The 13,130-nt window shown below is 38.9% G+C and overlaps 1 protein-coding gene across 1 annotated transcript in view; it reads right to left on the bottom strand.

The window, feature by feature from the left end:
* Positions 1-13,130, bottom strand: part of SYCP2L (synaptonemal complex protein 2 like) — a 102,104-nt gene that overhangs the window by 15,087 nt on the left and 73,887 nt on the right. The window contains exons 26-27 of the mRNA XM_039231865.1: positions 12,273-12,372; positions 12,120-12,178 (exon numbers count right to left, since the gene is read on the bottom strand). Coding sequence (XP_039087796.1) covers positions 12,120-12,178; positions 12,273-12,372 — 159 coding nt within the window. The remainder of the gene's footprint in view (positions 1-12,119; positions 12,179-12,272; positions 12,373-13,130) is intronic.

The following is a 13,130-nucleotide window of genomic DNA, read 5'->3' as shown; positions in this document are numbered from 1 at the left end:
CCAGCTAAACCAGACCTTTCCCAGTCTTTGTTAAATGACACCAATCTTCACCAGGCTGCTCAAACCCCAACCTTGGATGTCGTCCTTTACCCTCCCACCACGTCGGACTCCTCAGCAACCCTTCCAGATCCCTCTATGATGCCCACATCATCATCCCCCATCCCAACACACAGAAGGCGTTAAGAGGAGTCCTTTACTATTACCCCTTTCACTGCCATTGGAATAAAATCCTGTTTTCCTTCCATAGCACATAACGTGACCACCATACCACCTCATCGTATATTATTCTGCCTCACTCCTGTTGTTTGGCCCTCACTGGAACACACCAAGCTACATATGGCCTCAGACATCCATCTTGGCCGTTCCCTCTGAAATGCCCTTCCCTGCTCTCGCCATGGCTTGCTCCATCCTACCTTTCAAGTTTTAGCTCAAATGTCACTTCCTTAGAGAAGTTTGACTGGTCTCTTTCCACACCACATCAGTCTTTCTCATCACACTTTTTTTCTTCTTGCCACTGTCATGAATTTTTATCTGTTTACTCTTCACTCTCTATCCTACTAAAATGTACCCTCCTATGCATTCAAGGATATTTTGGGTATCGTTCTAGCCTCAGCATTGAAGACAATACCTGGCACTTAATAGATTCAGCTGTTTATCGAATGAATGCACATATACACCCTCATCTAACATTGAAAACAAATGGGATCTGGGGCACCTAGGTGGCTCAGTCAGTTAAGCATCCAACTCTTGATTTTGGCTCAGGTCATGATCTCACAGTTCATGAGCCCATGTGGGGCTTTGCGCTGACAGCACAGAGCCTGCTTGGGATTCTTTCTCTCCCTCTCTCTCTCAAAATAAACTTAAAAAAATGAAAATAAAAAAACAAATGTGATCATGTGATATACAAAGCTTTTTAATAAGCTTTTACTTTTTACTATTTTTTTTAATGTTTTTTTATTTATGTCTAGGAGAGAGAGAGAGACAGCGTGAACAGGGGAGGGTCAGAGAGAGAGGGAGTCACAGACTGAAACAGGCTCCAGGCTCTGAGCTGGCAGTCAGCACAGAGCCCGACGTGGGGCCCGAACCCACTAACCGCGAGATCATGACCTAAGCGAAAGTCAGATGCTTAACCGACTAAGCCACCCAGGCACCTCTTACTCACTATTAAGTGTCTTCCCAAATCAAAAAGATAGTTGCAAATAACATATCAGATAAAGAGTTAATATCCAGAATCTATAAGGAACTCACCAAATTCCACACCTGAAAAACAAACAACCCAGTGAAGAAATGGGCAGAAGACATGAACAGACACTTCTCCAAAGAGGACATCCAGATGGCCAACAGACACATGAAACGATGCTCAGCATCCCTCCTCATCAGGGAAATACAAATCAAAACCACACTGAGATACCACCTCACGCCAGTCAGAGTGGCTAAAATGAGCAAATCAGAGAACTCTAGATGCTGGCGAGGATGTGGAGAAACGGGCACCCTCCTACACTGTTGGTGGGAATGTAAACTGGTACAGCCCCTCTGGAAAACAGTGTGGAGGTTCCTCAGGAAACTAACAATAGAACTCCCCTATGACCCAGCAATAGCACTGCTAGGAATTTACCCAAGGGATACAGAAATGCTGAGGCATAGGAGCACATGTACCCCAATGTTCATAGCAGCACTCTCCACAATAGCTAAAACATGGAAAGAGCCTAAGTGTCCATCAACAGATGAATGGATCAAGAAGATGTGGTTTATCTATACCATGGAATACTACATGGCAATGAGAAACAATGAAATCTGGCCATGTGTAGCAACATGGATGGACCTTGAGGGTGTTATGCTGAGCGAAATAAGTCAGGCAGAGAAGGACAAATATCATATGTTTGCACGTATAGGAGGATTAGGAGGAACTTGACGGAGGAACAAGGGGGAGAAGAAGGGCGGAAATGGTGGGGGAAAGGGAGAGAGGCAAACCATGAGAGACTCTTGAATGCTGACAAAAACTGAGGACTGATGGATGTGGGGGGTAGGGGGGATGGGCATGGAGGAGGGCACTTGTGGGGATGAGCACTGGGTGTTATGTGGAAATTAATTTGACAATAAACTATTTGTGGGAAAAAAAAAAAACACTTCTCCTTACCTAAAAAAAATAAAGTGTCTTCCCAAATCAATATAATCTAATCACTCTTTTTAATGGCAACATGGTATATCATGTAACTGTATCAATCTATTTAACCAAGCTCCAGCTAAGCATTCAGACATTTTCCAACATCTCCATATCAGAACTGTTATATGCACCACTATTCATATCCTTGCAGTCCAATTTAACCTTTAAGGTAGTTCTCTAGAAGTGGGATTGCTGGGTCAAACATCACGAAGCAGAACTTTGGATACCGGAGTTCTTAAAAATCCCCCACTTCATTTACTCTCAAATAAAATGAAACAAAATACGTGTGTGTGTGTGTGTGTGTGTGGTTTTTTTTTTTTTTATAACTACTACACTCTAAGATACATGGAGTACATCCTTAATGAAAATATATATTTGGATATGGTCTATTTAGGGAATCTACATTAGACCTCTAAATTGAAAATTTCAAGTCAACAGTTGTATAAAAAGCCCTATTATTCAATGCTGTGGGGAAAGAACCAAACAATATTCAAAGAATCCAAGTGGGTGAGAGGATTGCTGTCTTTGAAGTGACTGCATCCAAGAACATGATCGTTGGTGGTTTTTCAACACATTCCATACTTATTTACTCTGTGGGCCTCACAACACTTCCAGAAAGCTCTGGGGTAGTGGCCCCACAAGCTGCTGGACCATCCAGAGAAGCATTAGGGCTCACAGTAGTAATTCCATAAACTTCTTCCTTGAAAACTCTCTCCAAATCAATCCCATCCTCCCTCAAAGCCCTCTGCCTTCCTAAGTGCTAAAAGCAGCCATTCTTTCCCGAGGTGGTTGTGGGTCTTCTCTGCCCTGGTCTCCTACTCCTCTCCCGCCCCCACAGCTCCCTCTGTCAGCAGAAACCTTCCCAATATCCTCGGCCTCTTCTTGAAAGATGACATCTCCCTGCCTCCTCCTAACTAAATGACTTCTGAGGGTACCAACTTATCTAACGCTTTCTCTCAATTAAAAGCTTTTTTTTTTTTTTTTTTTTTTTTAAACTCTGTTATCCCATTCCTTCCTGGCCAGGTGAAGAAACAGGTACTCTCCTTGCTCCAAAATGACAAACAAAGGAATCGCCCCCTCTCCTGCAGACACTCCTCTGCTGATGTTTATGCCAACCATCTGACTCAATCATCCAGCATCCGTCACCTTGGCCCCGGCTCCCATCAGCCTTAGTAGTTATTGAAACTCCATCATGAGGGATCCATCTTCATGCCCAGGCTTCTCAGTTCTTTCAGTTCCTCACCTTGCATAGGGTTTTCTTCCATTTCACCACAGCTATGCTCTGTCAGATGTTATCATTACAGAAATCTTGATTCGTAACATCCCATTTTCTAATTGCATTTTTTGGGCCTTTCCAAGCCACCTGCTCTCCTTCCCTCACTCTCCTAACTTTTGATTCCACTGAAACTGTCAATCCATTGACATGATTTATGGATGGTCCTTTGACATGATTTATGGATGGAATGTCTATGTCAACCTTACTCCATTCAATTGCTGAAACTCCTCCCAGCCCCACCATGTGACAGGTATTAGGAAGCTGAGCCTTGGGGAGGTAATCAGGATGAAATGAGGTCATGAGATAAGCCCTCACAAGTAGATTAATGCTCTTAGAAGAATCCAGATAGAGCTTGCATTCTGTGCTCTCCACCTTGTGAGAACGGACATCTTTGTGTTACTTAATCCGTCTATTGGTCCTGAAATTAGTAATAATGCATTTAGAGTTTCTCCATTAAGCTTGATATGGTCTTCTGGACTGAGATTTATCATATTCCAGAATATCTCATCACTACTATTGTATGTGGGTTTATACAAATTCAGGCATGGATGTAGACTTTTTTCAAACACTTTTTGAAATCGAAGGAGAGAGTCACGATGGTTTTTCTCCCTAGACCTATGAGCAATCAATGTATTAATAGATTCCCTAATATCTAACCATCTTTGTATTGCTGGGATGAATCCCACTTGATCATATTGTTCCTTTAATAAGACGCTAAATGGTGTTTGCCAATATTTTACTTAGAATTTTGCCTTATTTTAATGTGAGACTGTTCTATCGTTTTACGTGCAATTCTTGTTGGATTTTAGCATTGATACAAGGTTCATTTAAAATTGGATAATTTTTAGTCTCCTGTGTGCTGGAATAGTACTAACATTGCCCTTTAGTACCATTTAATCAACAGCACTGAAGTTATCCTTTCCAAAAGGATAGAACGATTCCATACACAATCTGAACCATATACATCTGCATGGTAGTTCTTTATCACTCTCTACTTCTATGAATATTTCCCATCCATGCAGGAGTTCATTTTGTTAATTTGTATTTTCCTGGAAAATTACCCATGATTCCAAATTCTCATCAAAACTAGTTAACACATTAACAAACTCTAGTTCCTGCTTGACCCGCACATTCCTTCAACCCCAGGTCTTCCTCATCTCCCTAACTGGCAACATCTCCATCCCACTGCTAGAAAACAGAATCCCAGGAGCCATCTTTACTTCTCCTTCCTTTACACATCACTTCCATCTATCAATGATTTATTAATTCTGGGCTCAAAATGTACCTAGTGTGTCCCCATTTCTCACCATCTCCAAAGCCCTCCATCCAGTTCAGCTCCTCTCCTCGTTCACACTTGCCCAGTCAATTCTCAACAAGGCAGCTAGGATGAGATTCTTAGAATATAAATCAGATCACATGACCCTCATCCCGAATGCCTGTGCTCAAACCCACCCATATTTCCCTTCACTATAAAATTCAAGCTCCTCAGTATGTTCAGTGAGGCCCTGATCTCACTGAGACTTGATCATGCTCCCAGCCTCCTTTCAAGTAACTGTCCCTTCAAACACCATTCTGAGCTAAGAACTTCCAATTTTTCAAATATGTCATGTTCTCCCCCACCCAATCCTAGTACCTTAAACTGTTCCTAAGTCTGGTTCCTTCCTATTTTTTTTTTTTTATTAATGTTATTTTTAAGGGAGAGAGACAGAGTGTGAATGAGGGAGGGGCAGAGAAAGAGGGAGAAAGAGAATGTGAAGCAGGTTCCAGGCTCCAAGCTTTCAGCACAGAGCCTGATGTGAGGCTCAATCCCACAAACTGTGAGAACGTGACCTGAGCTGAAGTGGGAGGCTTAACTGACTGAGCCACCCAGGCACGCCTGGCTCCTTCCTATTCTTGAAACCCTATCTTAAATGTCACTTTCTCACAGAGACTTTTGATGATCACACTATCTGAAACTGATACCTCTGCCCTTGGCCAAAGCACTTGTCAGTATCCCTCAAAGCACTTTGTAAACTTGTGATTAGTTTATTTGTTCACTTGTCTCTTTTGGTCTTCCTTCAAGGAATTTATTTATAATGGGGGCAGGAACATATCTATGTATTAACAACTGTATTTAATCCATGTTTAGCATGTTGCCCAATGCAGAGCAAGCACTCAATTATAAACATGTACTGAATGAAAGACCAGATCCAAAAGGATAATTTCTAGGATAGAAAATATTATCAAAGAGGAGAAAACTTCTTGGAGCATTTTCAAAGCATTAGAGCATCCTTTACCGCTTACTTTCCCCCCACTCCAACTCCATCGAAAGAAACCTTTGCACCTACCCGAGGAACGCAGTAGTAACACAAGGCTTTGGCTTTCCTCATGAAGACTGATCTGGGTTGAGCCTGGAAGAAATTGGTCCATCGCATTATATTTACATTAGACAACTTAAGAATATACATAAATATACATACATACATCATAAGGTTATTTCATAGATCATTACGTTCCTGGATGTTGGGTGAGGAGGGTCAATGGCCAATCCAGATTACCAACCTAAGCAATTAGTATTTTCACTTGATTCTGTTTCACACACTGCATCAGTCAATGCCATGAGACCAAAACATAGGCAGAGGTATCTCAAGACAATCATTCAAAGTATTAATCCCTCCTTCCTTGTAGCACTGCGCTAGGGGCTGAAATAATCTAGTCTGAGGAATGTCCATCTTATTTCCCTGGTAAAATATGTAAAAACCATCAATGATGCACAAAGATGCCAAAAGGGAAGCCACTGAGTACCAATCAGATCCAGATAGTGGATCTTGACCAAGCTTCTTAACCTAAGGCTCCTAGGCACTTCCAGCCTGGTGTTCAGTAAGCATCCAGCATGAGCTAAGAGCATCATTATCATCTCCTCTCTGCAAGCCACAGGGTGGTTTCCTTAGGTGTCTGGAGGAGTGGAGAGCAAAGGCAAAACCCTGAGATCTGTGGATTTTGGAAGAATATTTTTTTTTTTTTTTAGTATTCTAAAGTCATACAAAGGGCCTATTACCAAGGGAGATGAAGGCAAATAGTAGTTAATATTCCAATGTAATCTGTATGAACTGAAGAGACAGTTGTCTAAAATCTTAGGTTTAGTCAAAATAAGTGAATTCTCCAGGTTTCAGAAGTCTAGGGGGTATAATCTTCTCTAATAATATAGTATTGCTTTATATCAGCAGTTCTAAAGTGTGAACCTTTGGGACCCCTAAAGGACCCCTTTGGTTGGAAACACCTGAGCTTCCAAAGGTTCTATGAGACACCTAAGCTTCCAAAGGTTGGTAGTAATGGTAAGTAAGACATCATTTCCTTTTATATTCTTATTCTCACAACTATACAATGGAGTTTTCCAGAGGCTACAAGATGTGTGACATCACAACAGACTGAATTCAGAAGCAGATAGGAGAATGCAACTCTCTTCTGTGAACACTGACATGAAAGAAATTTGCAAAAACAAAACAGTGCTATTCTTCTCACATTTGTTTTGAAAAATCTGGTTATTTTTGTGAAAATATATTACCATATCAATATGTAAAGGATTATTATTTTTTATTAGTCATTGTATTTTATATTTTTACAAACCAGTCTTTTGAATATGTTCAGCCATGAGTGAAAAAGACTCATCATTTGAATTGTGACCTACGTACATCGTGACATACATCTTGACAAGCTTTTTGGAGAGTGAACCCAGGATAAACCCATACCAGTAAAACAAAAGCCACTAAAAAAACCCCTCCCAAATATATACCTAACATATAAGTAACATAATATCTACAACATACTATGTAATAAATATAAACATATTAATTTAACATAAAACATACAAAATAGGCTACTGGAAATTATGCATTATCCTGAGTTATTTACTTATATCATAAATTTTATGTTTTTAATGTTTTTCACATTTTTTGAGGTATAATTGATACACAATGTTAGTTTCAGTTGTACAACACGGTGGCTTTAACAACTCTGTATGTTATGCTATGCTCACCATGGTGTGACTACCATTGGTCACCATACAATGCTATCAAAATACCATGTTTCCTATGTTATGCTTTTCATCCTTGGGACTTACTCCTTCCATAACTGTAAGCCTGTGTCTCCCACTCCCCTTCACACATTTTGACCATTCCTCCATATCCCTACCCTCTGACAGTCACCAGTTTTTCCTCCATACTTAGGAGTTATTTGGATTTGTTTTTTAGATTTCATGTACAAGTGAAATCATATGGTTTTTGTCTTTCTCTGTCTGGCTTATTTCACTTAGATTATCCTCTAGGTCCATCCATGTTCTCATAAATAGGACATTTCATTTTTTTCACAGCCAAATAACATTCTGTTGTGTGTGTGTATAATATATATATATATATATATATATATACATATATAATATATACACATACGTATATACACATACTCCCCAAATCTTTATTCATTCATCTATTGATAGACATCTAGGCTGTTTCTAATATTTGGACTATTGTAAATAATAGAAGTGCATGTATCCTTTTGAATTTTGTTTTTGCTTTCATTAGATAGCCAGTAGCAGGATTTCTGGATCATATATTTCTATTTTTTAATTTTTTGAGGAAGGTCCATACTGTTTTCCACAGTGACTGTACCAATTTACATTCCCACCAACAAGGGTTCCTTTTTTCCCCCCACATCCTCACCAATACCTGTTTTTCCTTGTTTTTTGATACTAGCCATTTTGACAGGTATAAGGTGATTTAGAATTGCACTTCTCTAATGATTAATGATGTGTAGTATCTTTTTATCTGTCTGTTGGGAGAAATTTCTATTCAGGTCTGCTGCCTTCTTTTAATTGGAGTATTTGGTTTTGTGGTGTGGAATTGTGGAAGTTCTTCATATATTTTGGATATTAACCCCTTCTCTGATAGATCATTTGCAAACCTCCTCTCCCATTCAGTAGGTTGCCTTACATTATTTTGGTTTATTTTGCGGTGCAAAACCTATTTTGGTGTCATCTCAATAATTTATTTTTGCTTTTGTTTCCCTCACTTGAGATGACACAGGGTTATGTCAAAGAGATCACTGCCTATGTGTTCTTTTAAGACTTTTATGGTTTCAGGTCTCACATTAGGTATCTATTCCATTTTGGATTTTTTTTGTATGCATGGTTAAGAATGTGGCCCAGTTTTTCCAGCACCATTTATTGAAGAGATGGTCTTTTTCATAGTGTATATTCTTGCCTTCTTTGTCATATGTTAGTTGACCACATAAGCATGGGTTTCTGGGCTCTCTATGCTGTTCCACTGATCTATATGTATATTTGCGCCAGGACCATACTGTTTTGAAAACTATAGCTTTGTAATGTAGTTTGAAACTGAGATTGTGATACCTCCATCTTTGTTCTTTCCTTTTTCAAAAAAAAATTTTAATGTTTATTTCTGAGACAGAGAGAGGCAGAGCATGAATAGGGGAGGGGCAGAGAGAGAGGGAGACATAGAATCTGAAGCAGGTTCCAGGCTTTGAGCTGTCAGCACAGAGCCCAACACAGGGCTTGAACCCACAAACTGTGAGATCATGACCTGAGCTGAAATCGGGTGCTTAACCAACCGAGCCACCCAGGTGCCCAAACTTTGTTCTTCTTAAGATTGCTTTGGCTATTCAAGATCTTTTGTAATTCCAGATACATTTTAGAATTACTTGTCCTAGTTCTGCGAGAAATGTTGGTATTTTGACAGGGATTGTACTGAATCTGTAGGTTGTTTTGGGTAGTGTGGACATTTTGCAAATGCTAATTCTTCCAATGGGTATGTATATATTTTCATTTGTTTGTGTCATCTTCAATTTTTTTTCATCAAGAGGTTATAGTTTTCAGAGTACAAGTCTTTCACTTCCTTGCTTAAGTTTACTCCTAGGTATCTTATTCTTTGTGATTTAACCATAAACGAGATGTTTTCCTAATTTCTTTCTGCTGCTTCATTATTAGTGGTGTGTGTGTGTGTGTGTGTGTGTGTGTGTGTGTACATGCACGTAACAGATTTCTGTGTATTAACTTTATATTCTGTGACTTTACTGAATTTACTCATAGGTTCTAATAGGTTTTTTTTTCTGGAACCTTCAGGATTTTCTGGATATAGTATCATGTCATCTACCAGTAGCGACAATTCTACTTTTTCTTCACAAATTTGAGTGACTTTTACTTCTTAGTCTTCTCTGATGGCTGTGTAAGGCTTACATTACTATGTTGAATAAAAGAGTGGGGCTAATCTTATTCCTGATCTTAGAGAAAAAATGTTCCATTTTTTTACCACTGGGTATGATGTTGCTTCACAGTATACTCTAGATCTACCCATGTTATTGTAAATGGCAAGATTTCATTTTTTATGGATAAATAATCCATTGTACATATATACCACATCTTTATTCACCTACTGATGGACATGTAAGGTTGCTTCGATAAAGTGGCTATCATAAATAATGCTGCAATAAATGCAGGGGTGCATGAATACCTTTAAATTAACGATTTTTTGGGTAAATACCCAGCAATCCAATTGCTGGACCATGGGTAGCTTTATTTTTAATTTTTGGATGAACCTCTTTACTGTCTTCCACAGTAGTTGCACCAGTTTGCATTCCTACCAACAGTGCATGAGGGTTCCTATTTCTCCACATCCTCACCAATGTGTGTTATTTCTTGTTTTATTTCAGTCATGCTGACAGGTAGGAGGTCATATCTCATGGTGCTTTGGTTTGCATTTCTCTGATGAGTGATGTTGAGCATCTATTCATGTGTCTCTTGGCCAAATGGAGGTTTCATCTGGAAGAATGTGCATATCTTCTGCATATTTTTAAACTGGATTATTTGGTTTCAGGTGTTGAGCTATATAAATTCTTCATATATTTTGGATACTAACCCTTTATCAGATAGGTCATTTGCAAATATCTTCAACCATTCAGTGGGTTGTCTTTCAGTTTTATTGGTTGTTACTTTCACTGTGCAGAAGCTCTTAATTTTGATGTAGTCCCAATAGTTTACTTCTGCTTGTTTTCATTGCTTCAGGAGACAGGTCTACAAAGATATTGTTATGGCGAATGTCAGAGAAATTACTGCCTGTGCTTTATTCTAGGATTTTTATCGTTTCAGATCTCAAATTCAGGTCCTTACTCCATTTTTTGTTTGTTTTTGTGTATGGTATAAGAAAGTGGTCCACGTTCATTCTTTTGCATGCAGCTATCAAAAAGACTGTCTTTTTCTCCTTGCATGTTCTTGCTTGTTGTCAAAGGCTAATTGACCATATAATTGTGCATTACCCTGACTCCAGAACCAGATAAAGACCCACAAAAAATGAAAACTACAGGCTACAGGCTCATATCCCTGATGAGCACAGATGCAAAAAATTCCTCAATAATATTTGCAAACCAATCAATGTGATACATCGCATCAATAAGAGAAAGGATAAGAACCATAGGATCATTTCAATAGAAGCAGAAAAAGCATTTGACAAAGTACAACATCCATTCATGATAAAAACCCTCAATAAAACAGGTTTATACAGAACATATTAAAGGCCTTGTATGAAAAACCCACAGCTATCATCATCCTCAATGGGGAAAAACAGAGCTTTTCCCTTTAAGTTCAGGAACAAGGCAAGGACATCCACTCTCACCACTGTTATTTAAATCAGACAAGAGAAAGGAATAAAAGGCATCCAAATTGGTAAGAAAGAAGTTAAACTTTTACTGTTTGCAGATGACATGATACTATATGTAGAAAACCTTAAGGGCTCCACCAAAAAAACTATTAGGTAAATGTATTCAGTAAAGTTACAGGATACAAAATCGATGTACAGAAATCTGTTGCATTACTATACACCAATAATGAAGCAGCAGAAAGAGAAATTAAGAACACAATCTCATTTACAATTGCACCCACAATAATAAAGTACCTAGGAATGAGCTTAACCAAAGAGGTGAAAGATCCATACTCTAAAAACTAGAAAATATTGATGAAAGAAATTGAAGAGACCAAAGAAATAGATATTCCATGCTCATGGATTAGAAGAACAAATATTGGATTTTTAAAAATTTTTGATCTTTATTTTTGAGACAGAGACAGAGAAAGAACAGGGGAGGGGCATAGAGAAAGAGAGGGAGAGGGAGAGGGAGAGGGAGACACAGAATCTGAAGCAGGCTCCAGCCTTTGACCTAGAAGCAGAGCTTGATGCAGGGCTCAAACTCATGAACCCCAAGATCATGACCAGAGCCAAAGTCAGATGCTTAACCAACTGAGCCACCCAAGCACCCTAAGTATTGTTAAAATTTCCATACTACCCAAAGAACATATATAGAATATATTCCACAATACCACAATTCACTACATATCCAAGTATTTTCCTCAGGATGGACTCAATTTTTTAAAAATATTGCTTAAAGAAACAAATTGGTCAAAAACACTGACATTTGTATGACCCTGTTTATACTTTTCAAAATTAACACTTCTAGAATGATACCCTAAGCTACACTTTCTGCTGAGGGAGTGCCACAAAAGCAGTTGGTTCGAAAAGATGTAGCTACATAGCTACTTCCATGCAGTTTGACCAACATCAATCACCCATACTATACCTAGTGCACTACCCTCATTCTTCAACTAAGATACTTCTAGGAAGAATACTTTGAAAAAAATACCTCAGCACTTGCAGATCACAGAATGACTTCAGATCATCAGACTGTTTTCCCCAAAATTCCTAAAATTGAACAAATGTTTTAAGTATTTAGAAGTTATTCTACTCTGGAACAGATTCTCATAAGTCACAGAGGATATTCGAGGAAAGAACTTACCAGGGCATCCTTCTCAAGGTGTTTCAGAGCCTGAATATCCTTCTCAAGATTGCTCAGCTCTTGAAGGACCAAATTTTGAAACTGCTCTAGTTTATTCAGTCTGATAAATGTAAAAAGCAACAAATTTCACCAGGACTGCTTGAATACAACAAAAGACAATCCTCTTAATGCAAGGATACATCTTACTCTTCTCCAGACATTTAACCTTTGTTTCCAAAACCTCACTACAGAAGCACTTCTGTTGTAATGGCTCTGGATTAACTCTAATCACTACAGAATCCCATCTCCACTCACCTTTCCTAACCTTCACATCACTCTGAAGTCTTATGGCCTTTGTTTTTCTTGCTCCATGGTCATCAAGATGTGTGTGTGTGTGTGTGTGTGTGTGTGTGTGTGTGTGTGTGTGCGCGCGCGCACGCGCCCCCACATGAGTGCAGAGCACTTTTTATTGTGGCTATATATATTACATATAACAAACTTAACCCTGTTAACCATTTTTAATTTAGTGGCAGTAAGTACATTTACAATGTGCAACTATCAACCACCATCCACTTCTAGAACTTTCCCCTCATCCCAACAGAAACTCCATTCTTATTAAACAAGAACTCGTTTTCCACTCCCTCAGCTTCTGGCCATCTCTGCTCTGCTTTCCTTCTCTATGAATTTTCCTCTTCTAGGTACCTCACACAAGTGAAATTGTGCAATACTGGTCCTTTTTTATTGGGCTTATTTCACTGAACATAATGTCCTTGTGTTTCATCCATATTATAGCATGTGTCAGAATTTCATCCCTTCCTAAGGCTGAATAAGATTCCTCTGCATGCGTTTAACACACAGCATTTATCCAGCATTTTTATA

The sequence above is a fragment of the Hyaena hyaena genome, unplaced genomic scaffold, assembly GCF_003009895.1.
Source record: "Hyaena hyaena isolate Hyena2069 unplaced genomic scaffold, ASM300989v1 scaffold_60, whole genome shotgun sequence".
NCBI lineage: Eukaryota > Metazoa > Chordata > Mammalia > Carnivora > Hyaenidae > Hyaena > Hyaena hyaena.
The sequence above is the reverse complement of the archived record's forward strand: the minus strand, read 5'-3'. Positions and strand labels throughout refer to the sequence as shown.